Below are 22,914 nucleotides of genomic sequence, written 5' to 3'. Positions count from 1 at the left end.
TACTGTTCCAGGACCATACTGTACACTGGGCACGTGGCTCTTGGGGAGAGACAGCACTGTAGGGGGTGGGGGGGCTCATAATCATTCCTGTGCCCATATTTTTCACAGGCTGTGTTCATTATGGAAGATATCTCACCGCTGAGGGTGAGCAGGGAATCACAGTAGGGGCTTCTCCAAGACTGCAGCTTCTGCCCTGGCCCTTATGTGGCTCGCCTGTGTGCAGCAATGGTTTCCCATCCCCGCTCCGTGGTGGCAGAGTGGCATGGGAAAGTTACCCTTAATTGGGCAAGAAATAAAGCAGAGTGGTCATTTTCTACTCGCAACAGGATGTGGAAGGGGCACAGAAGAAGCAAGTGTCCCCCAAACCCATGTTACCCAGTCCCCGAGCATGACTCAAAGCTGCCCCCACCATATCTCAAACCTCTTCACTCCTCCAACAACCAGCTGCCAGTCTTCCCTTGCTGCTACCCACTCTTGACAGGCAGAAAACCTCCAAACTCTATCCCCTTCTCTTTGCCTCTGAAAGTTGCCTTGCCCAGGGCTTTGCTGCCTGTGTGAATGGCAGGCAGGGATGGGGAGTTATCACTTTCTGCGTATTTACTGAACATTCATCTGGTCATTGACCCCTTCATTAATGCAGAGTTAAGGTTGCCCAGCGATATGTTGGGCCCTGCCAGAATGTCAAGTTCAGTAAAATTCAAACCACTCAAAACTAGGAAATAGAGAGCTAATGTCCATGCCAATGCAACTTAAGGAACCTCCCAGCTCCATTCCTGTTCCTTTGCCTGTGACAATTGCCTTGTCCAGGGCTTTGCTGCCTGTGTGAATGGCAGATGGGAGTGGGAATCCATCCGTTCCTGCTTAGTTACAGAACATTCATCTGTTCACTGACACCTTCATTAATGCAGAGGTAAGGTTCCCCAGTGGTACCTTGGGCCTTTCTAGAAGGTCGAGTTCAGCAAAACTCAGACCTCTCAAAACTAGGAAATACGGAGCTCTGGTACACACTTATGTAACCTTAACTCTGCCCCCTGGAGCTGGCAACAGCCACGGGGCGTTCTCTGCCTGCACTCCAGCTCCACTCAACAGTGTGAGGGTGTGGCTGCACAGAAGGGTAGAGGTGTTAGTTAGAGCAACTCGGTGGAGGTGTGATGGTGATATGAGAAGATCTGGGTCTGAGGTCCCCCCCCCCCCGATGTGTGCGATGAAAGGAAAGAGGTGCATGTGTACCTTGAGCTTCCAGTCTGTATCATTTCTGCACTGAGCTGGGCATGTTGTCACGAGGAAACGGGACGGTTTGCCATGGGAAATGATCAGCAGCGAGGTGGGATCTGAGAGCAGTCTGTGTGCTTAACCATGGGTAAGTGAATGTGGAATGTCAGCTGGAACCTGTGTGAGTAAGGATGAAAGAGGAGTTCAATTGACCAAGTGTGCGGCTGTTTCTGGGGAGCAGGCTCAGTGTCTGAGTGTAGAACGGGTGTTGCTAGCTCCTCAAGTACGTTTGTGTAGGTAATAGATCTGCAAACTCCACATCGCAGATTTCTTCATTTAAAAGAATTTAGAAGGTACATTTAAATGGTACCACGCAGGTCACCTAAAACCAGATTCCGTCTTAGCAAAGACAAGGTGCTGGATGCTGTGCTAGAGTTGTCTTGTGCCATGTTTCTTTAAAAGTGATAGGCGCTATCTGCAATGGCTGGGTACGCATAGGTGTGCTGTGGGAGTATTGGGTCATTGCTCACATCAGTCAGACAGGGCCGTCCGTACCCATGCGCAGAGTATGCAGCTGCATAAAGCACCAGGAAATTTGGGGCATTTCCTGGTGCCCTGTGCAGCTGTGTGCTGCTCCAGTGGCCAGCCTGAACCGCTGGCCAGCTAAGCCGGCCAGGAAAGCTGCTCCTGCCCTGCACCAACTCCACCCCTTCTCCAGAGCCCGCTCCCCACCGCTTCCCACCCCTGCTCCACCGCGCCCCCACTCCACCCCTTCCCCGAGCTGTGTCCTGGGGGACTGCAGCAAGGGTCGGGTGCGCCTTGCTCTCACCAGGGGGTGGGAAATGAAGCGACCTGGCCCCAGCCTGCTCCACTCTGCCGGCTCCCACCTACACCACTGGTGAATGCTAGGGGTTGGTTCCCCCCATGTCCCAAGGCTGGGAGCCAGGGAAACACAACGGAGGGGGCTGGGGCTGGGTCACTCCACTTCCCACCACCCCGTGAGTGCAGGGTCAGGCCCGCAGTGCAATCACTGGGGGTCAGAAAGTGGAGTGAGTTGACCCCAACCCGCTCCGCTCCACTGGCTTGTGCTGGGGGGTGCTTTTCCCCTGCCCCCCAAGCCTGCTCCTTCCCCCCACAGACTGGATACAGCCCCCCCCCAGAGGCCTGGGGCCAGACCCCCATGGAGGCCTGGGGCCATGCCCCCGGGGGGGGGGGGCTGTGTAGGGCACCACAATGTCTAGGGATAGCCCTGCAGTCAGATTTAGGGTTACATTGGTGAGTGCCTTATCTCTATATTGCCTGGGTATTAAAAGTTTGAGTCTTCTGGAGGGGTACCAGACACCTTGGGGCAACCTTAAATCCTGTGTTCATATAGTTTTTTGGAGGTGAATTTTCTAGCTCTTAACACAGAGCGATGTTGGCTGGAGGAATTTGTGGCCTTTTAGGCAGTTGTGGGTCTCAAGCAGGTTTGCAATGCAAGGCACAGAGAAGTGCCATGGTCTTACCCAAGGTCACCCAGCAGGTCTGTGGCAGAGCCAGGAATTATCCCCGTCCAGTGCTCTCTCCACGTAGGTGCTGGGAGATTGTGAAGCTGCTCCCATCTCCTGTACTTTTTGTTGCAGTGGAATGGGAATAATGGTTATACTTTCAAATGTCTCTCTCCTTCTCCACCTCCTCCTTCTGCCACCAAGTCCAGCTCCTCCTCCCCTTCTTTCAAGTGTTTGTCAAGTTGGTAACACAGCCAGAGAGAGAAATCTCTGACATGGTCTGTTCCCCAAGATCTTGACAGTTTAATCATATGGTGGTTACGGTACCTAAAGTACATGAGAGAAGATGGTGTTTGTCTCTCTCTCCTTCTCCACCTCCTCCTCCTGCCGCCACTTCCTGTTCAGCCTTCCCTTCTTGCCCATACCCTCCAGCCCTCTGTTAGCACTGTAGAAGCAAGTAGCTGTCTCCTGTCCTAGGCTGCTGCACACACATATTACAGGCAGCAGCGGCAGCATACAATATGGTGCATGCCACCTTGGTGATGCAGGCTGAGCTGCACACTGAGCTGGGCCTCTCACTGCTACTTCCAGCTGGGCCTCCTGCCCCTAGTCCAGCCATGCCCTAGCTCTGCCCAGTCTGCCCCTCCTCAAAACAGGCCCCCTCCCCTATACATTCTGGCCCATCCCTTCACATCAGAAACAGGTGACATGTGCCTTTAAACTATTCATATTTTGGATTTCAGATGATTAAATTTGTGTTACCTTCAGTTTCACCCTCTCCATCAATCCCCTCTCCCCCACCTCCCAGTTTCAGTTGTTTGGTGGTGCCTCGGATGGTTTTCCATTGATAGTTTGGGAGGGAGGAAGGCTGGTCACTTGATCCTTGTGTTACCTTGCCAGCTGACTAGTGAGAAGTGATGACTCCCTCTTGGGTGGATGGGCCAATCCCGGGGCCCATTACCTCTCAGTGATTTATTTTCCATTCCAAGTCCAGAAAGTAGATTTTCAATATAAATGCTTTGTTCCTTACATAGAATCATAGAATATCAGGGTTGGAAGGGACCTCAGGAGGTCATCTAGTCCAACCCCCTGCTCAAAGCAGGACCAATCCCCAACTAAATCATCCCAGCCAGGGCTTTGTCAAGCCTGACCTTAAAAACCTCAAAGGAAGGAGATTCCACCACCTCCCTAGGGAACCCATTCCAGTGTTTCACCACCCTCCGAGTGAAATAGTTTTTCCTAATATCCAACCTAAACCTCCCCCACTGCAACTTGAGACAATTACTCCTTGTCCTGTCCTCTTCCACCACTGAGAATAGTCTAGAACCATCCTCTCTGGAACCACCTCTCAGGTAGTTGAAAGCAGCTATCAAATCCCCCCTCACTTTTCTCTTCCGCAGACTAAACAATCCCAGTTCCCTCAGCCTCTCCTCATAAGTCATGTGTTGCAGACCCCTCAACATTTTTGTTGCCCTCTGCTGGACTCTTTCCAATTTTTTCACATCCTGCTTGTATTGTGGGGCCCAAAACTGGACACAGTACTCCAGATGAGGCCTCACCAATGTCAAATAGAGGGGAACGATCACATCCCTTGATCTGCTGACAATGCCCCCACTTATACAGCCCAAAATGCCATTGGCCTTCTTGGCAACAAGGGCACACTGTTGACTCATATCCAGCTTCTCATCCACTGTCACCCCTAGGTCCTTTTCCGCAGAACTGCTGCCGAGCCATTCGGTCCCTAGTCTGTAGCGGTGCCTGGGATTCTTCCATCCTAAGTGCAGGACTCTGCACTTGTCCTTGTTGAACCTCATCAGATTTCTCTTGGCCCAATCCTCTAATTTGCCTAGGTCCCTAGATATGTGCTAGATATGTCCCCGAGAGTGCTGAAGGAATTGGCGGCTGTGATTGCAGAGCCACTGGCCATTATCTTTGAAAACTCGTGGCGAACCGGGGAAGTCCCGGATGACTGGAAAAAGGCTAATGTAGTGCCAATCTTTAAAAAAGGGAAGAAGGAAGATCCTGGGAACTACAGGCCAGTCAGCCTCACCTCAGTTCCTGGAAAAATCATGGAGCAGGTCCTCAAAGAATCAATCCTGAAGCACTTGCATGAGAGGAAAGTGATCAGGAACAGCCAGCATGGATTCACCAAGGGAAGGTCATGCCTGACTAATCTAATCACCTTTTATGATGAGATTACTGGTTCTGTGGATGAAGGGAAAGCAGTGGATGTATTGTTTCTTGACTTTAGCAAAGCTTTTGACACGGTCTCCCATAGTATTCTTGTCACCAAGTTAAGGAAGTATGGGCTGGATGAATGCACTATAAGGTGGGTAGAAAGCTGGCTAGATTGTCGGGCTCAACGGGTAGTGATCAATGGCTCCATGTCTAGTTGGCAGCCGGTATCAAGTGGAGTGCCCCAAGGGTCGGTCCTGGGGCCGGTTTTATTCAATATCTTCATAAATGATCTGGAGGATGGTGTGGATTGCACTCTCAGCAAATTTGCGGATGATACTAAACTGGGAGGAGTGGTAGATACGCTGGAGGGGAGGGATAGGATACAGAAGGACCTAGACCAATTGGAAGATTGGGCCAAAAGGAATCTGATGAGGTTCAATAAGGATAAGTGCAGGGTCCTGCACTTAGGACGGAAGAACCCAATGCACAGCTACAGACTAGGGACCGAATGGCTAGGCAGCAGTTCTGCGGAAAAGGACCTAGGGGTGACAGTGGACGAGAAGCTGGATATGAGTCAGCAGTGTGCCCTTGTTGCCAAGAAGGCCAATGGCATTTTGGGATGTATAAGTAGGGGCATAGCGAGCAGATCGAGGGACGTGATCGTTCCCCTCTATTCGACATTGGTGAGGCCTCATCTGGAGTACTGTGTCCAGTTTTGGGCCCCACACTTCAAGAAGGATGTGGATAAATTGGAGAGAGTCCAGCGAAGGGCAACAAAAATGATTAGGGGACTGGAACACATGAGTTATGAGGAGAGGCTGAGGGAGCTGGGATTGTTTAGCCTGCGGAAGAGAAGAATGAGGGGGGATTTGATAGCTGCTTTCAACTACCTGAAAGGGGGTTCCAAAGAGGATGGCTCTAGACTGTTCTCAATGGTAGCAGATGACAGAACGAGGAGTAATGGTCTCAAGTTGCAGTGGGGGAGGTTTAGATTGGATATTAGGAAAAACTTTTTCACTAAGAGGGTGGTGAAACACTGGAATGCGTTACCTAGGGAGGTGGTAGAATCTCCTTCCTTAGAGGTTTTTAAGGTCAGGCTTGACAAAGCCCTGGCTGGGATGATTTAACTGGGAATTGGTCCTGCTTTGAGCAGGGGGTTGGACTAGATGACCTTCTGGGGTCCCTTCCAACCCTGATATTCTATGATTCTATGATTCTATATCTTATCCCTACCCTCCAGCATACCTACCTCTCTTCCAGTTTAGTGTCATCTGCAAACTTGCTGAGGGTGCAATCCACACCATCCTCCAGATCATTAATGAAGGTATTGAACAAAACCAGCCCCAGGACTGACCCTTGGGGCACTCTGCTTGATACCGCCTGCCAACTAAACATGGAGCCATTGATCACTACCCGTTCAGGCCCATAACCAGCTTTCTATCCACCTTATAGTCCATTCATCCAGCCCATACTTCTTTAATTTGCTGGCAAGAATACTGTGGGAGACGGTGTGAAAAGCTTTGCTAAAGTCAAGGAATAACATGTCCACTGCTTTCCTCCCATCCACAGAGCCAGTTATCTCGTCACAGAAGGCAATTAGATTAGTCAGGCATGACTTGCCCTTGGTGAATCCATGCTGACTGTTCCGGATCACTTTCCTCTCCTCTAAGTGCTTCAGAATTGATTCCTTGAGGACCTGCTCCATGATTTTTCCAGGGACTGAGGTGAGGCTGACTGGCCTGTAGTTCCCAGGATCCTCCTTCTTCTCTTTTTTAAAGATGGGCACTACATTAGCCTTTTTCCAGTCATCCGGGACCTCCCCGATCGCCATGAGTTTCAAAGATAATGGCCAATGGCTCTGCAATCACATCCGCCAACTCCTTTAGCACTCTCAGATGCAACACATCCGGCCCCATGGACTTGTGCTCATCCAGCTTTTCTAAATAGTCCTGAACCACTTCTTTGTCCACAGAGGGCTGGTCACCTCCTCCCCATGCTGTGCTGCCCAGTGCAGTAGTCTGGGAATTGACCTTGTTCATGAAGACAGAGGCAAAAAAAATATTGACAGGTTTCAGAGTAACAGCCGTGTTAGTCTGTATTCGCAAAAAGAAAAGGAGGACTTGTGGCACCTTAGAGACTAACCAATTTATTAGAGCATAAGCTTTCGTGAGCTACAGCTCACTTCTTCAGATGCATATCGTGGAAACTGCAGCAGGCTTTATATATACACAGAGAATATGAAACAATACCTATTCCCACCCCACTGTCCTGCTGGTAATAGCTTATCTAAAGTGATTTCCAGCACAAATCCAGGTTTTCTCACCCTCCACCCCCCCACACAAATTCACTCTCCTGCTGGTGATAGCCCATCCAAAGTGATAACTCTTTACACAATGTGCATGACAATTAACCTGGGCTATTTCCTGCATAAATCCAGGTTTTCTCACATCCCCCCCACCCCCATACACACACAAACTCACTCTCCTGCTGGTAATAGCTCATCCAAACTGACCACTCTTCAAGTTAAAATCCAAGTTAAACCAGAACATCTGGGGGGGGGGGGTAGGAAAAAACAAGAGGAAACAGGCTACCTTGCATAATGACTTAGCCACTCCAAGTCTCTATTTAAGCCTAAATTAATAGTATCCAATTTGCAAATGAATTCCAATTCAGCAGTTTCTCGCTGGAGTCTGGATTTGAAGTTTTTTTGTTTTAAGATAGCGACCTTCATGTCTGTGATCGCGTGACCAGAGAGATTGAAGTGTTCTCCGACTGGTTTATGAATGTTATAATTCTTGACATCTGATTTGTGTCCATTTATTCTTTTACGTAGAGACTGTCCAGTTTGACCAATGTACATGGCAGAGGGGCATTGCTGGCACATGATGGCATATATCACATTGGTGGATGTGCAGGTGAACGAGCCTCTGATAGTGTGGCTGATGTTATTAGGCCCTGTGATGGTGTCCCCTGAATAGATATGTGGGCACAGTTGGCAACGGGCTTTGTTGCAAGGATAAGTTCCTGGGTTAGTGGTTCTGTTGTGTGGTATGTGGTTGTTGGTGAGTATTTGCTTCAGGTTGCGGGGCTGTCTGTAGGCAAGGACTGGCCTGTCTCCCAAGATTTGTGAGAGTGTTGGGTCATCCTTTAGGATAGGTTGTAGATCCTTAATAATGCGTTGGAGGGGTTTTAGTTGGGGGCTGAAGGTGACGGCTAGTGGCATTCTGTTATTTTCTTTGTTAGGCCTGTCCTGTAGTAGGTAACTTCTGGGAACTCTTCTGGCTCTATCAATCTGTTTCTTTACTTCTGCAGGTGGGTATTGTAGTTGTAAGAAAGCTTGACAGAGATCTTGTAGGTGTTTGTCTCTGTCTGAGGGGTTGGAGCAAATGCGGTTGTATCGCAGAGCTTGGCTGTAGACGATGGATCGTGTGGTGTGGTCAGGGTGAAAGCTGGAGGCATGCAGGTAGGAATAGCGGTCAGTAGGTTTCCGGTATAGGGTGGTGTTTATGTGACCATTGTTTATTAGCACTGTAGTGTCCAGGAAGTGGATCTCTTGTGTGGACTGGACCAGGCTGAGGTTGGTGGTGGGATGGAAATTGTTGAAATCATGGTGGAATTCCTCAAGGGCTTCTTTTCCATGGGTCCAGATGATGAAGATGTCATCAATATAGCGCAAGTAGAGTAGGGGCTTTAGGGGACGAGAGCTGAGGAAGCGTTGTTCTAAATCAGCCATAAAAATGTTGGCATACTGTGGGGCCATGCGGGTACCCATAGCAGTGCCGCTGATCTGAAGGTATACATTGTCCCCAAATGTGAAGTAGTTATGGGTAAGGACAAAGTCACAAAGTGCAGCCACCAGGTTAGCCGTGACATTATCGGGGATAGTGTTCCTGACGGCTTGTAGTCCATCTTTGTGTGGAATGTTGGTGTAGAGGGCTTCTACATCCATAGCGGCCAGGATGGAGTTTTCTGGAAGATCACCGATGGATTGAAGTTTCCTCAGGAAGTCAGTGGTGTCTCGAAGGTAGCTGGGAGTGCTGGTAGCGTAGGGCCTGAGGAGGGAGTCTACATAGCCAGACAATCCTGCTGTCAGGGTGCCAATGCCTGAGATGATGGGGCGCCCAGGATTTCCAGGTTTATGGATCTTGGGTAGTAGATAGAATATCCCAGTTCGGGGTTCCAGGGGTGTGTCTGTGCGGATTTGATCTTGTGCTTTTTCAGGAAGTTTCTTGAGCAAATGCTGTAGTTGCTTTTGGTAACTCTCAGTGGGATCAGAGGGTAATGGCTTGTAGAAACTCGTGTTGGAGAGCTGCCGAGCAGCCTCTTGTTCATATTCCGACCTATTCATGACGACAACAGCACCTCCTTTGTCAGCCTTTTTGATTATGATGTCAGAGTTGTTTCTGAGGCTGTGGATGGCATTGCGTTCCGCATGGCTGAGGTTATGGGGCAAGTGATGCTGCTTTTCCACAATTTCAGCCCGTGCACGTCGGCGGAAGCACTCTATGTAGAAGTCCAGTCTGCTGTTTCGACCTTCAGGAGGAGTCCACCTAGAATCCCTCTTTCTGTAGTGTTGGTTGGGAGACCTCTGTGGATTAGTATGCTGTTCAGAGGTATTTTGGAAATATTCCTTGAGTCGGAGACGTCGAAAATAGGATTCTAGGTCACCACAGAACTGTATCATGTTCGTGGGGGTGGAGGGGCAGAAGGAGAGGCCCCTACAATCCATCGGTGATCTTCCTGATAACACCATCCTGGCCACTGTGGATGTAGAAGCCTCTACACCAACATTCCACACAAAGATGGACTACAAGCCGTCAAGAACACTATCCCCGATAATGTCACGGCTAACCTGGTGGCTGAACTTTGTGACTTTGTCCTTACCCATAACTACTTCACATTTGGGGACAATGTATACCTTCAGATCAGCGGCACTGCTATGGGTACCCGCATGGCCCCACAGTATGCCAACATTTTTATGGCTGATTTAGAACAACGCTTCCTCAGCTCTCGTCCCCTAAAGCCCCTACTCTACTTGCGCTATATTGATGACATCTTCATCATCTGGACCCATGGAAAAGAAGCCCTTGAGGAATTCCACCATGATTTCAACAATTTCCATCCCACCACCAACCTCAGCCTGGTCCAGTCCACACAAGAGATCCACTTCCTGGACACTACAGTGCTAATAAACAATGGTCACATAAACACCACCCTATACCGGAAACCTACTGACCGCTATTCCTACCTGCATGCCTCCAGCTTTCACCCTGACCACACCACACGATCCATCGTCTACAGCCAAGCTCTGCGATACAACCGCATTTGCTCCAACCCCTCAGACAGAGACAAACACCTCCAGGATCTCTGTCAAGCTTTCTTACAACTACAATACCCACCTGCAGAAGTAAAGAAACAGATTGATAGAGCCAGAAGAGTTCCCAGAAGTTACCTACTACAGGACAGGCCTAACAAAGAAAATAACAGAATGCCACTAGCCGTCACCTTCAGCCCCCAACTAAAACCCCTCCAACGCATTATTAAGGATCTACAACCTATCCTAAAGGATGACCCAACACTCTCACAAATCTTGGGAGACAGGCCAGTCCTTGCCTACAGACAGCCCCGCAACCTGAAGCAAATACTCACCAACAACCACATACCACACAACAGAACCACTAACCCAGGAACTTATCCTTGCAACAAAGCCCGTTGCCAACTGTGCCCACATATCTATTCAGGGGACACCATCACAGGGCCTAATAACATCAGCCACACTATCAGAGGCTCGTTCACCTGCACATCCACCAATGTGATATATGCCATCATGTGCCAGCAATGCCCCTCTGCCATGTACATTGGTCAAACTGGACAGTCTCTACGTAAAAGAATAAATGGACACAAATCAGATGTCAAGAATTATAACATTCATAAACCAGTCGGAGAACACTTCAATCTCTCTGGTCACGCGATCACAGACATGAAGGTCGCTATCTTAAAACAAAAAAACTTCAAATCCAGACTCCAGCGAGAAACTGCTGAATTGGAATTCATTTGCAAATTGGATACTATTAATTTAGGCTTAAATAGAGACTTGGAGTGGCTAAGTCATTATGCAAGGTAGCCTGTTTCCTCTTGTTTTTTCCTACCCCCCCCCCCCAGATGTTCTGGTTTAACTTGGATTTTAACTTGAAGAGTGGTCAGTTTGGATGAGCTATTACCAGCAGGAGAGTGAGTTTGTGTGTGTATGGGGGTGGGGGGGATGTGAGAACCTGGATTTATGCAGGAAATAGCCCAGCTTGATTGTCATGCACATTGTGTAAAGAGTTGTCACTTTGGATGGGCTATCACCAGCAGGAGAGTGAATTTGTGTTGGGGGGTGGAGGGTGAGAAAACCTGGATTTGTGCTGGAAATCACTTTAGATAAGCTATTACCAGCAGGACAGTGGGGTGGGAATAGGTATTGTTTCATATTCTCTGTGTATATATAAAGCCTGCTGCAGTTTCTACGATATGCATCTGAAGAAGTGAGCTGTAGCTCACGAAAGCTTATGCTCTAATAAATTGGTTAGTCTCTAAGGTGCCACAAGTCCTCCTTTTCTTTTTTAAAAAAAATATTGAGTACATTAGCTTTTTCCACATCCTCTGTCACTAGATTACCTCCCTCATTTAGTAAGGGGCCCACACTTTCCTTGACTTTATTCTTGTTGCTAACATACCTGAAGAAACCCTTCTTGTTACTCTTAACATCTCTTGCTAGCTGCAACTCCCAAGTGTGATTTGGCCTTCCTGATTTCACTCCTGCATGCCTGAGCAATATTTTTATAATCCTCCCTGGTCATTTGTCCAGTCTTCCACTCCTTGTAAGCTTCTTTTTTGTGTTTAAGATCAGCAAGGATTTCACTATTAAGCCAAGCTGGTCGCCTGCCATATTTACTACACTTTCTACACGTCGGGATGGTTTGTCCCTGTAACCTCAGTAAGGATTCTTTAAAATACAGCCAGCTCTCCTGGACTCCTTTCCCCCTCATGTTATTCTCCCAGGGGATCCTGCCCATCAGTTCCCTGAGGGAGTCAAAATCTGCTTTTCTGAAGTTCAGGGTCCGTATTCTGCTGCTCTCCTTTCTTCCCTGTGTCAGGATCCTGAACTTGACCATCTCATGGTCTCTGCCTCCCAGGTTCCCATCCACTTTTGCTTCCCCTACTAATTCTTCCCGGTTTGTGAGCAGCAGGTCAAGAAGAGCTCTGCCCCTAGTTGGTTCCTCCAGCACTTGCACAAGGAAATGGTCCCCTACCCTTTCCAAAAACTTCCTGGATTGTCTGTGCACCGCTGTATTGCTCTCCCAGCAGATATCAGGGTGATTGAAGTCTCCCTTGAGAACCAGGGCCTGCGATCTAGTAACTTCCATTAGTTGCCGGAAGAAAGTTTCGTCCACCTCATCTCCCTGGTCCAGTGGTCTACAGCAGACTCCCACTATGACATCACCCTTGTTGCTCACATTTCTAAACTTAATCCAGAGACTCAGGTTTTTCTGCAGTTTCATACCGGAGCTCTGAGCAGTCATATTGCTCTCTTACATACAATGCAACTCGCCCAGCTTTTCTGCCCTGCCTGTTGTTCCTGAACAGTTTATATCCATCCATGACAGTACTCCAGTCATGTGAGTTATCCCACCAAGTCTCTGTTATTCCAATCACATCATAAGTCCTTGCCTGTGCCAGGACTTCCAGTTCTCCCTGCTTGTTTCCCAGGCTTCTTGCATTTGTGTATAGGCACTTGAGATAACTCGCTGATCGTCCCTCTTTCTCAGTATGAGGCAGGAGCCCTCCCCTCTCGCTCTTTCCTGCTCGTGCTTCACCCCCTTGTATCCCACTTCCCCACTTACCTCAGGGCTTTGGTCTCCTTCCCCCAGTGAACCTAGTTTAAAGCTCTCCTCAATAGGTTAGCCAGTCTGCTTGCAAAGATGCTCTTCCCTCTCTTCGTTACATATGACCTATACGTTGATCTCTCAGTCATTATGAGTCTTGACCAGTTATGTGCTTTCTGTAGACACCTCACATGACCATCCTCCAAGGGATGTGTTTGGTGTGATGGGTTTGTCAGGTGAGAGCTGCTGGCAAAGACAAAATGACCCTTTGCCAAGGGATCTCTGTGTCACTGTCTGACCCCCGTAGGCCAGGGAGAGGACAACTTTCTGCCAATGGCCTTCACGACGGGTGCTGAGTTCCCAGCAGTGTCCCTCGTTCCCTCTCCATTTCCGTTCACGGAGTGCTGTCTGGGACACTGACCAGCTTCCTGCTCCCCAGGCCACCCCATATCTACTCCATGTGCCAGGCTTGTGGCAGCCCCCAGTGAGAAGCCATCCAGCCCATCAAACTGGTGCCAAACTCCTGGGCCTCAGGCCTTCTGGGCTGCACCTCTGTGAGTCCAATTTCTCCTTGCTCCAGGGGTGCGCCCTTCTACTGTGTCAGGCTCAACCCTCTGGCTGAGGCCTTGGGACACTTTCTTCCTCTCTCGGGTACCAGGTGAAACTGCAAAAGAGCCAACTGCTGGCAAACTAGGGTAAATAAAGGAACAAAAAAGAAAAGAAAGGGGAAAACAACTGTGTGAAGTCAAGAGCAGAACAACAGTCTTTTGTCTTCTTTAACATCCCATAATAGTAATAGTTTAACATCCCGTGTCAATGGATCTTTCCTGCCAGGCAGCATTTAATGCTGTCTGTTGCCAGTCAGCACTTCACATAGTTAAAGTCTCTGTCCTGCCTGGTGATTTACATAGCCACAGAAGCTCACAATGCAACTGGTTCAGTTGTTCACAGACATGCTGGAAGGGCATAACGTGGGGGGTCCCCCGCGTGGATCAGTTCTGGATCCGGTTCTGTTCAATATCTTCATCAGTAATTTAGATAATGGCATAGAGAGTACACTTACAAAGTTTGTGGATGATACCAAGCTGGGAGGGTTTGCCAGTGCTTTGGAGGAGAGGATTAAAATTCAAATGATCTGGACAGACTGGAGAAATGGTCTGAAGTAAATAGGATGAAATTCAATACGGACAAATGCAAAGTACTTCATTTAGGAAGGAACAATCAGTTGCACACATACAAAATGGGAAATGACTGCCTAGGAAGGAGTACTGCGGAAAGTGATCAGGGGGTGATAGTGGACCACAAGCTTAATATGAGTCAACAGTGTAACGCTGTTGCAAAAAGAAAAAAAAAAAAAGCAAACATCATCTGGGATGTATTAGGAGGAGTGTTGTAAGCAAGAGATGAGAAATAATTATTTCACTCTACTCCACACTGATTAGGCCTCAACTGGAGTATTGTGTCCCGTTCTGGGAGCCACATTTCAGGATAGATGTAGACAAACTGGAGAAATTCCAGAGAGGAGCAACAGAAATGATTAAAGGTCTAGAAAACATGAGCTATGAGGGAAGATTGGAACAAAATGGGCTTATTAAGTCTGGAGAAGAGAAGACTGAGAGGGGACATGATCACAGTTTTCAAGTACATAAAAGGTCTTTACAAGGAGGAGGGAGAAAAATTGTTCTTCTTAACCTCTGAGGATAGGACAAGGAGCAAGGGGCTTAAATTGCAGCAAAGGAGGTTTAGATGGGAAATTAGGAAAACCTTCCTGTCAGGGTGGTTAAGCACTGGAATAATTTGCCTAGGGCAGTTGTGGAAACTCCATCATTGGAGATTTTTAAGAGCAGGTTAGAAAACTCCTGTCAGAGATGATCTGGATAATACTTTGTCCTGCCATGAGTCCAGAGGACTGGACTAGATGACCTCTCGCGGTTCCTTCTCATCGTATGATTCTATGATACTCAGATATTATTCCAGGCAGCAACTCACAAGCATTCAATAAAGTCTAAACATTAAACACATTCTTATAATTCTAAAACCTGTTTTAACAGTACTGACACAGGTGAGCCAGACTGATTCCAGCTCTGCGTTTGTCCATGTTCAATTAAGATTTGGGGGCTTTTGCAAGAGCTAACACCTCATCTGCCAGTGTCACAGGCAGGATGGGCAGGGATGGTGTCTCTAGCCTCTGTTTGCCAGAAGCTGGGAATGGGAGACGGATCACTTGATGATTCCCTGTTCTGTTCATTCCCTCTGAAGCACCTGGCATTGGCCACTGAGCTAGATGGACCATTGTTCTGACGCAGTGGGCCGTTCTTATGTTCACAGTCTCTATCAGGAGTATCTACTCCTTTCGACTCACTTGGGAGCCACAGAAAGAAACAAGGTGTGCTGAGGCAAGAAGGCCCAGTCTCAGAGCCCCTGGGGTCACGCTTGCCAAAAGCTAAAACTAGGCCCATCCCATGAAAGGGGGCACTCTCAGGAGAGACTGTATAAAGACTGGAGCATCAAACAACCTTGTAAACCTGAGACAGCTGCCTTGGGGACAATGACAGGGAGAATCCCCCAAAGTGACTCCTTTGATTCTGCTCTTCTCTGGCCTTTGGTTCAGAGACTCTGTTACTGGAAAGGTTTCACCATGTCTCAGAGGGTTACACCCTGGTGGGAGGGGGCTAGGCCTGTACTGGAATAAGGTCACTTTGTGCTTCACAGTGTGGCAGAACCTAGAATGTCCATTAGCAGGGAAAAATCCTGGGGGGAATCGGCATGTGGAATGGACAAAAACCCCATCTGAATTCTCTCACCTTGCCCTTCTCACCCTGGCAGGCTACAGAATAACATCCATGTTTCACCCCAGATTGTCCCCACCTCCCAGCGGGAAGGAAATGGCTTCAATGGAGCTGGCTCGGGTAAGGGATTATGAGGGAGCTGGTGGTGGGTTCTCCTTGGAGGGAGAGGAGCAGTAAATGCATAGGAGCGTGGGAGCTGCTATGGGTGGTGGGAGGCAGTCTGGGGGGCTTCTGGGAACCGCTGTGCCCGCTGGCCCTTCTCACACTGCTTTGCTGGAGATTCAGCCAGCCTCTCCAAACCCTGTTATCACCCAGCACGACAGCAGGTGGCAGCATGCACCCAACTTAAGCTACCTGAGTGCTTTACCTAAGCCACTCAAGGACAGATAGAAGACAACAGCCAATTTCCCAGCTCCCCAGCCTTGCACACCTGCTGTAGTATAAATCCAGAATTATTTCCTCTTATGCAAAGGGATCTGTACAATGTGAGCTCATTAATATAGTGACCGTCCCCTTGATATGGGAAAGATATGCACAACAAACTTGAGCTCACCAAGCTGGGATTTTCCCCAGACACATCACTCAAAATACACTGATTCAGATAAAGCATAAAAGAAATTTATTAACTACAGAAAGATTTTAAGTGACTGCCATTGTTAGGATTCATTTTGTACTTAATATACTTTTAATAACTTCCTCCTTATTTTCATTGATTGGTTGTTGATTTCTGATAGCTTCCCTTACCAATTTTCTATAATTCTGACCTTCTAACTTATATTCTTTACTATTGACTTCCCCATCCTTCCATATATTTTATTGGGAGAGTGTTGGGATTCCTACCAAGGGGCTGTCTCTGGGCCCTGCTGGAGGCTCCATGTCCCATAATCAAGCACTGGCTAGTAGGATGTGATAACTGTGAAAACCCTGCCTCCATCTGTCAGCTGGGAGACACAAAGGTTCTCTCTTTCTACCCTCACTCTGATGCCTCCTGGCTGCTTAAGCAAGGTGTTGTGGGACTCGGTTAACATGTGCCTCCTGGAGCTTCCATTTACCTGGTGCTGCTGTTCCCTAAATAGTGGGGTTGTGACTGGGGCAGCAGGTACTGAGTGTTGGACTCTTGCTCTTTCAGGGGCCAGTGACTTTCGAGGAGGTGGCTGTGTATTTCACCAGGGAAGAGGGGGCTCTGCTGGACCCTGCTCAGAGAGCCCTCTACAGGGATGTCATGCAGGAGAACTATGAGACGGTGGTCTTGCTGGGTAAGGAGTCCTGTCCCCTCGGTTATTAGAAGCTGTGGGGTCTCTAAAGAACCTGAGTAGTAATAACTTTATACCTTTATTCATCATACAAGTTTTGACAAGTTTCCTTGCCCCACGTTTGTTGCCTTATCTCCACCCTCTAGTATAATTTTTGGACATGTGCCTTTTTGGTGCCGTCAGTCATTTTAAAATTGCATTTAATGTATCCTTATTGGCTACATTAATAACTACATTAATAACTGTAGCTTTCTTGCCTTTTCCTCATTTTAAGAGGAAAATACACTTCCTGTAGAATTCTAAATTGAGTAAATAGGTGTGTGACTCATGCATGGCTTGTGTGACAGTCCGATGAGCTCCTCTTTTGATAGGAGAGCGTCTAAAGTTGCCATTCAGGACTCCACAGGTGAAGGGAGAACAGAGCTGTGGGAGGGGAGGAGAAGGGGGGGAAGTAGATAATTCTGGGGTACCAGGACATGGGGAAGGTGTGTGCAGGGTTAGAGCTCAGAAGCAGCAGGGAGGGATGAGGTAGTGAGAGATGAGGAGGGAACACAAGAAGTTCCCAAGGTGCCGGGAGGTGGTGCCGGCTGAGAGTAATGGGAAGAAGGGGAGGGGAGTGTGGAGGAAGGGCACCCAGGAAGTGGGCTGGGTGGGTCAGTGGGTGGAGGAGAGGTCTGGGGATCTAGAGCTGTGAAGGATCCCAGACCTTTAACCCCAAATCCCTGCCCAGGCTATCACCAGCAGGAGAGTGAGTTTGGGGGTGGGGGGGCGGAGGGTGAGAAAACCTGGATTTGTGCTGGAAATGGCCCAACTTGATGATCACTTTAGATAAGCTATTACCAGCAGGAGAGTGGGGTGGGAGGAGGTATTGGTTCATGGTCTCTGTGTGTATAATGTCTTCTGCAGTTTCCACAGTATGCATCCGATGAAGTGAGCTGTAGCTCACGAAAGCTCATGCTCAGATAAATTGGTTAGTCTCTAAGGGGCCACAAGTACTCCTTTTCTTTTTGCGAATACAGACTAGCACGGCTGTTACTCTGAAACCTGCCCAGGCCTTGTTGCTTTAGAGCCTACACTCCAGCTTTCATAGAATCATAGAATCATAGAATATCAGGGTTGGAAGGGACCCCAGAAGGTCATCTAGTCCAACCCCCTGCTCAAAGCAGGACCAATTCCCAGTTAAATCATCCCAGCCAGGGCTTTGTCAAGCCTGACCTTAAAAACCTCTAAGGAAGGAGATTCTACCACCTCCCTAGGTAACGCATTCCAGTGTTTCACCACCCTCTTAGTGAAAAAGTTTTTCCTAATATCCAATCTAAACCTCCCCCACTGCAACTTGAGACCATTACTCCTCGTTCTGTCCTCTGCTACCATTGAGAACAGTCTAGAGCCATCCTCTTTGGAACCCCCTTTCAGGTAGTTGAAAGCAGCTATCAAATCCCCCCTCATTCTTCTCTTCTGCAGGCTAAACAATCCCAGCTCCCTCAGCCTCTCCTCATAACTCATGTGTTCCAGTCCCCTAATCATTTTTGTTGCCCTTTGCTGGACTCTCTCCAATTTATCCACATCCTTCTTGAAGTGTGGGGCCCAAAACTGGACACAGTACTCCAGATGAGGCCTCACCAATGTCGAATAGAGGGGAACGATCACGTCCCTCGATCTGCTCGCTATGCCCCTACTTATACATCCCAAAATGCCATTGGCCTTCTTGGCAACAAGGGCACACTGCTGACTCATATCCAGCTTCTCGTCCACTGTCACCCCTAGGTCCTTTTCTGCAGAACTGCTGCCTAGCCATTCGGTCCCTAGTCTGTAGCTGTGCATTGGGTTCTTCCGTCCTAAGTGCAGGACCCTGCACTTATCCTTATTGAACCTCATCAGATTCCTTTTGGCCCAATCTTCCAATTGGTCTAGGTCCCTCTGTATCCTATCCCGCCCCTCCAGCGTATCTACCACTCCTCCCAGTTTAGTATCATCCGCAAATTTGCTGAGAGTGCAATCCACGCCATCCTCCAGATCATTTATGAAGATGATACTTTATTTCTGTTCAGTTTCGCTTCATTCTACATTTCCCCCCCAAATATTATTATTGTAACTCTTAAGCTCCCTCCACCACTTATTCACCCCTCCCCTACCATATAACCTCCCCATGTCTATGCACAGCGATCCTGGCCACCAATCCTGAGTCCTTGCTGCATTCCTCCCTCCCAGGGCAGGGCCCCTACCCAGGCACAAATGGGCACTTTGTTGGTGATGTCACAGGGTGGTAGTGTAGCCGGTACAAGTACTAAACCTATAAGATTATGTGTGTGGGCTGCATGGTCGTCCCTCCTTATCACTCTCTGAGGGAGACCAAGCCTCCTCACTGTCACATACCTGTAAAGGTGAGGTCAAAAGGAGGGAATTAGCTGTACTTAGTGTCCCATCCTTCCAGCCAGGCAGAGCAATAGAGAAGTCTATGAGCCCCAGGCCCTCGGTCTGGGCACGGCAGCAAACAATTAGTAAAATCTGACCTGCAATGAGGGCAGAGCGGTTAAGCATTCTGCAAGCCCAGGTAAAATCGAGCACCAGCACAGTCTAGGGGCTCAGGGAAGGGTGAGCACTAACAGAGGCCTCCTTGGCTAATATGGGGAGGCTGCCACCCCAGGAGTGGGACGGCAGGGGGGACATGGGCCCAGCCGACTCCACCACGTCCCAGCCCAGGTCCCTAGCAGTGGTGGAATGGTCGTCCAGTGTGGGGATCTGCCCCACAACATGCTGACCTAGATTTAGGCCCGCACTTAACCAGATGGTTGTCTAGTTCCCCCAGGCTACTTTCCACATCCCCTGGGTTTGGTACCTCTATTACATGGGGGTCCTCTGTCTTCTCGGGCAGCTCTGGCAAGTCCTCAGGTAGCATCCCCAGCAGATCCTCATCATCTCAGTCAGCCAGCAGCCCGGAGAGATTTGGCCAGTCCCCAGGCAGCAGCCCAAGCAGCTGCTTAGTTTCTCGGTTGGCCAACAGCCTGGGGAGATCTGGCCAGCCCTCAGCCCAGTGGGGATCTTCTTCAGGTTCCAGCAGCCAGTGGGATGCATCTGTCTCTCTTGGCAGCTCCTGCCCAACTGAACTGCAGGACCCGCCTTTTGTACTTCTGCTTCCTGTCCGCCCTTCTGCTTCTGGCATGGCAGATGTGGCTCTTCTGGTTCTGCCCACCACGGGATGTATTGCGGTCCTTCCCTGTTACTCTCTGAATGTGGCCACACCTCCTTGTTACAGGCTACTCAAAGTTAATGGAGGAGATTAAATTTGGTGAAACACACAGGGAAACTTGATTTAATACAGACAGTTATAACCGAAATCATAAGCAAGGATCAATATACATAATGATTAGAGTAAGATAATTATAGGGAAGAGAGTCCTGCATTGTTCATACTCACCATCTTGCATTGTGCATACTTACAACTTACAGACATCATTGGAAACAAAGATCGAAGGGCAGGTGAGCCCATGAGAAGGGAGGTGCTGATTCAGTTTACACTGTCTCAGGAACCCATCAAACCTGAAAAAATGGTAACTGGGTGAGGTATTTTATGCCCTTCCTTATGGTAATAGTACAGATATATATGATATTTTCTCCTTTACCCTGATTATGATAATGTCACTAGTTGCCCCTATCCATATGTGGCCTTTGGTTCATCACATCTGTCACCTTGCCATCACATTTTTCACTTTGCTGGTGTGTTCTACCTTTCCCACCATTCTGTGTTTTCTTGTCTGTTTAGATTTTAAATTCTTCAGGGCATGGACCATTTACTAGTCTGTGGTTTGTACCTAGCCTAGCACAGTGGGGATCCATTCTTACGCCTTGTCTACACGACACAGTTTTGTTGACAAATGTCAGCTTTGTCGACAAAACAGTGGAGGTATACACTCTGCAGCGCTCCTGCTGTTTTAACTCGCCTGTTATGCCAACATAATAAAGCCACCTCGACAAGAGACATAGAACTTTTTTAGACGAAGTTAGAGCGGTGCAGAGTCAGTGTAGACACTGTGCTCTCTTATATCACCCTAAGTAGCCTCCAGGAGGTATCCCACAATGCCCATCATGACCGCTCTGGTCAGCAGTTTGAACTCGGCTGCCCTGCAGGTAGACAGGCATGCATCCCTCCCATTTAAAGCCCCAGGAAATTTTGAAATTCCTCTTCCTATTTGTTCGGTGTGGAGAGTTCTCATTGCAACTTCCCAACTGACCATGGCGGCTTTCCTCAGCAAATGCGCTCCTACCTGTCATACACTGGAATTGTTGGGTCTCTGAGTAGAGGAGGCTCTGCGGCTGCAGCTCCGATCCAGCCCTAGGTATTTGGATACCTACGGGCAGATTGCTCATGGCATGAAGGAAAAAGGCCATGAAAGGAACATGCAGCTGTGCCATGCTAAGATCAAGGAGCTGAAGCAGGCATACTGGAAGCAAGGGGGGCAAATCATTGCTCTGGTGCAGCTTCACACACCTTCCACTTCCACAATGAGCTTCACGCTATCCCAAAATTGGGATATGCATGCCATCTATCGCCCCATCACGGTTAGGGGGTCCCATTGCCAAAAAGACATACACTATTTCCTGTTCATTGTTCAGAGTCACCGTCCTTCATAGCAGGAGGCAATTAATAGCCCTGCACACTTTTGCATCATCACAACCCCCACAGTGGACTTCCTAACTCCGAACTGATTTGCAACTGACTGATAGCAGTCTGGAATTGCCAGCTTCCACAAAGCAATCACCACTCACTTCTCCACCTTGAGGGCAGCGCTCATTCTGATGTTCTCGCACTGCAGGGCAGAGGCCAGCTCCGCACACAGTTCCAGGAAGGTGGCTTTGTGGATCAGAAAGTTCTGCACCCACTGCTCATCATCCCATACATGCATAACGATGCGATCCCATCGGTCGGTGCTGGTTTCCTGAGCCCAAAAGCAATGGTCCACCATGTGCAGCTGCTCCAACATCAATCTTGAATTGTTTCTTTCCATGGCACGCTGCAGGGCACGCACCACGGATTCACTTTCAGATTTGCAGCTCATGAAATACTGCAGGGTCAGTGGCGTGTTCATGACACACATCACAAAACTAAACCGCAGTGCAGGATCCATGCTTTTAGGCAGATATGGTGGGTGTACAGATTACATGGGTTGTTCAAAAATAGCGCAAAATGTACTGAACTGGAAGCCCACAGAATGATGGGATGGAGAACACGGCATCATGGGCGAGTGAGCCCCCCCCCACGATGCACTGCAATCCATTCCCAGAACTCCTAGCTACAGAAGGCGGTGAGTTGCACAGTGGGATAGTTACCCACAGTGCACTGCTCGCTCTCTCGATGCTAGGGCACCAACTGAGGGCTCACTTCACTGACACAAGGAGTGCTGGAAGAACATGCACAAATGATGTAATTACAGTGGTTTATGATCATCAATGTAACGTAAGTCAGCTTAACTCTGTAGTATAGACATAGTCTCACTTGACCCTTAGTCACAAAGGTAAATAAATATGGTTAATAACAATAACAATAATAACTATCCTGCCACTTTGAGGCAAGAGATCTGGCCTTAGGATGTTACTGCTTAAAAATGAGCTTAGGGTTAATCTTCGTGACAAGTATCCCACAAATCTCAATGATCTCACTTCTTTTCTTTGCCTTGAGTAGGGTTTCCAGTTTCCAAACCTGATGTGATATTCCAGATGGAACGAGGGGAAGAGCCGTGGGTCCCAGACCTTCAGGGCTCTGAGAAAGAAGCGCTCCTGAGAGCTGCCTGCACAGGTGAGGAATTGATTAAACCAACTCAAAAAGTGTCTGGGAATGCAGGAAATATTTGGGATGCCCTACAAAGACCTTGTGAGCTCTCCAAGTTCAGGATTGTTCCCAGCAGGTGTGGAATCTTTATGGCAGATGTCACTCAGGGCTTCCCTCCTATTCTGACTGACAACTGGCAGCAGGTTGCTCCATGATCTCGCTTTCCCCTGAGAGTTCTAGTGAGATGTGGACCCAGAACTGATCCCTTCCTCTCTTTTCTGGGGAAGGGATTGGGGAAAATCAGCTCCTGATAGGTTTGATCTCTCCCACAGATATTTTGGTTTATTGGCTCTTTCTTCCA

At 48.5% G+C, this 22,914-nt stretch overlaps 2 protein-coding genes across 2 annotated transcripts in view; one reads left to right on the top strand and one right to left on the bottom strand.

The window, feature by feature from the left end:
- The window catches only part of LOC140904238 (uncharacterized), a 45,237-nt gene that overhangs the window by 18,951 nt on the left and 3,372 nt on the right, over positions 1–22,914 (top strand). The window contains exons 3-5 of the mRNA XM_073326707.1: positions 15,572–15,654; positions 16,664–16,790; positions 22,467–22,580. Of these exons, the coding sequence (XP_073182808.1) occupies positions 15,589–15,654; positions 16,664–16,790; positions 22,467–22,580 (307 nt within the window). The 5' untranslated portion in view covers positions 15,572–15,588. The remainder of the gene's footprint in view (positions 1–15,571; positions 15,655–16,663; positions 16,791–22,466; positions 22,581–22,914) is intronic.
- The window catches only part of LOC140904255 (zinc finger protein 707-like), a 32,387-nt gene continuing 10,709 nt past the window's right edge, over positions 1,237–22,914 (bottom strand). Inside the window, exons 5-9 of the transcript XR_012156466.1 lie at positions 19,627–20,326; positions 19,164–19,300; positions 12,764–13,889; positions 2,718–3,026; positions 1,237–1,389 (exon numbers count right to left, since the gene is read on the bottom strand). The gene's annotated coding sequence lies outside the window, so the exon portion shown is untranslated. The remainder of the gene's footprint in view (positions 1,390–2,717; positions 3,027–12,763; positions 13,890–19,163; positions 19,301–19,626; positions 20,327–22,914) is intronic.

The sequence above is a fragment of the Lepidochelys kempii genome, chromosome 28, assembly GCF_965140265.1.
Source record: "Lepidochelys kempii isolate rLepKem1 chromosome 28, rLepKem1.hap2, whole genome shotgun sequence".
Lineage (NCBI taxonomy): Eukaryota > Metazoa > Chordata > Testudines > Cheloniidae > Lepidochelys > Lepidochelys kempii.
Note: the sequence above shows the minus strand (reverse complement) of the source record. Positions and strands in the feature narration are given on the sequence as shown.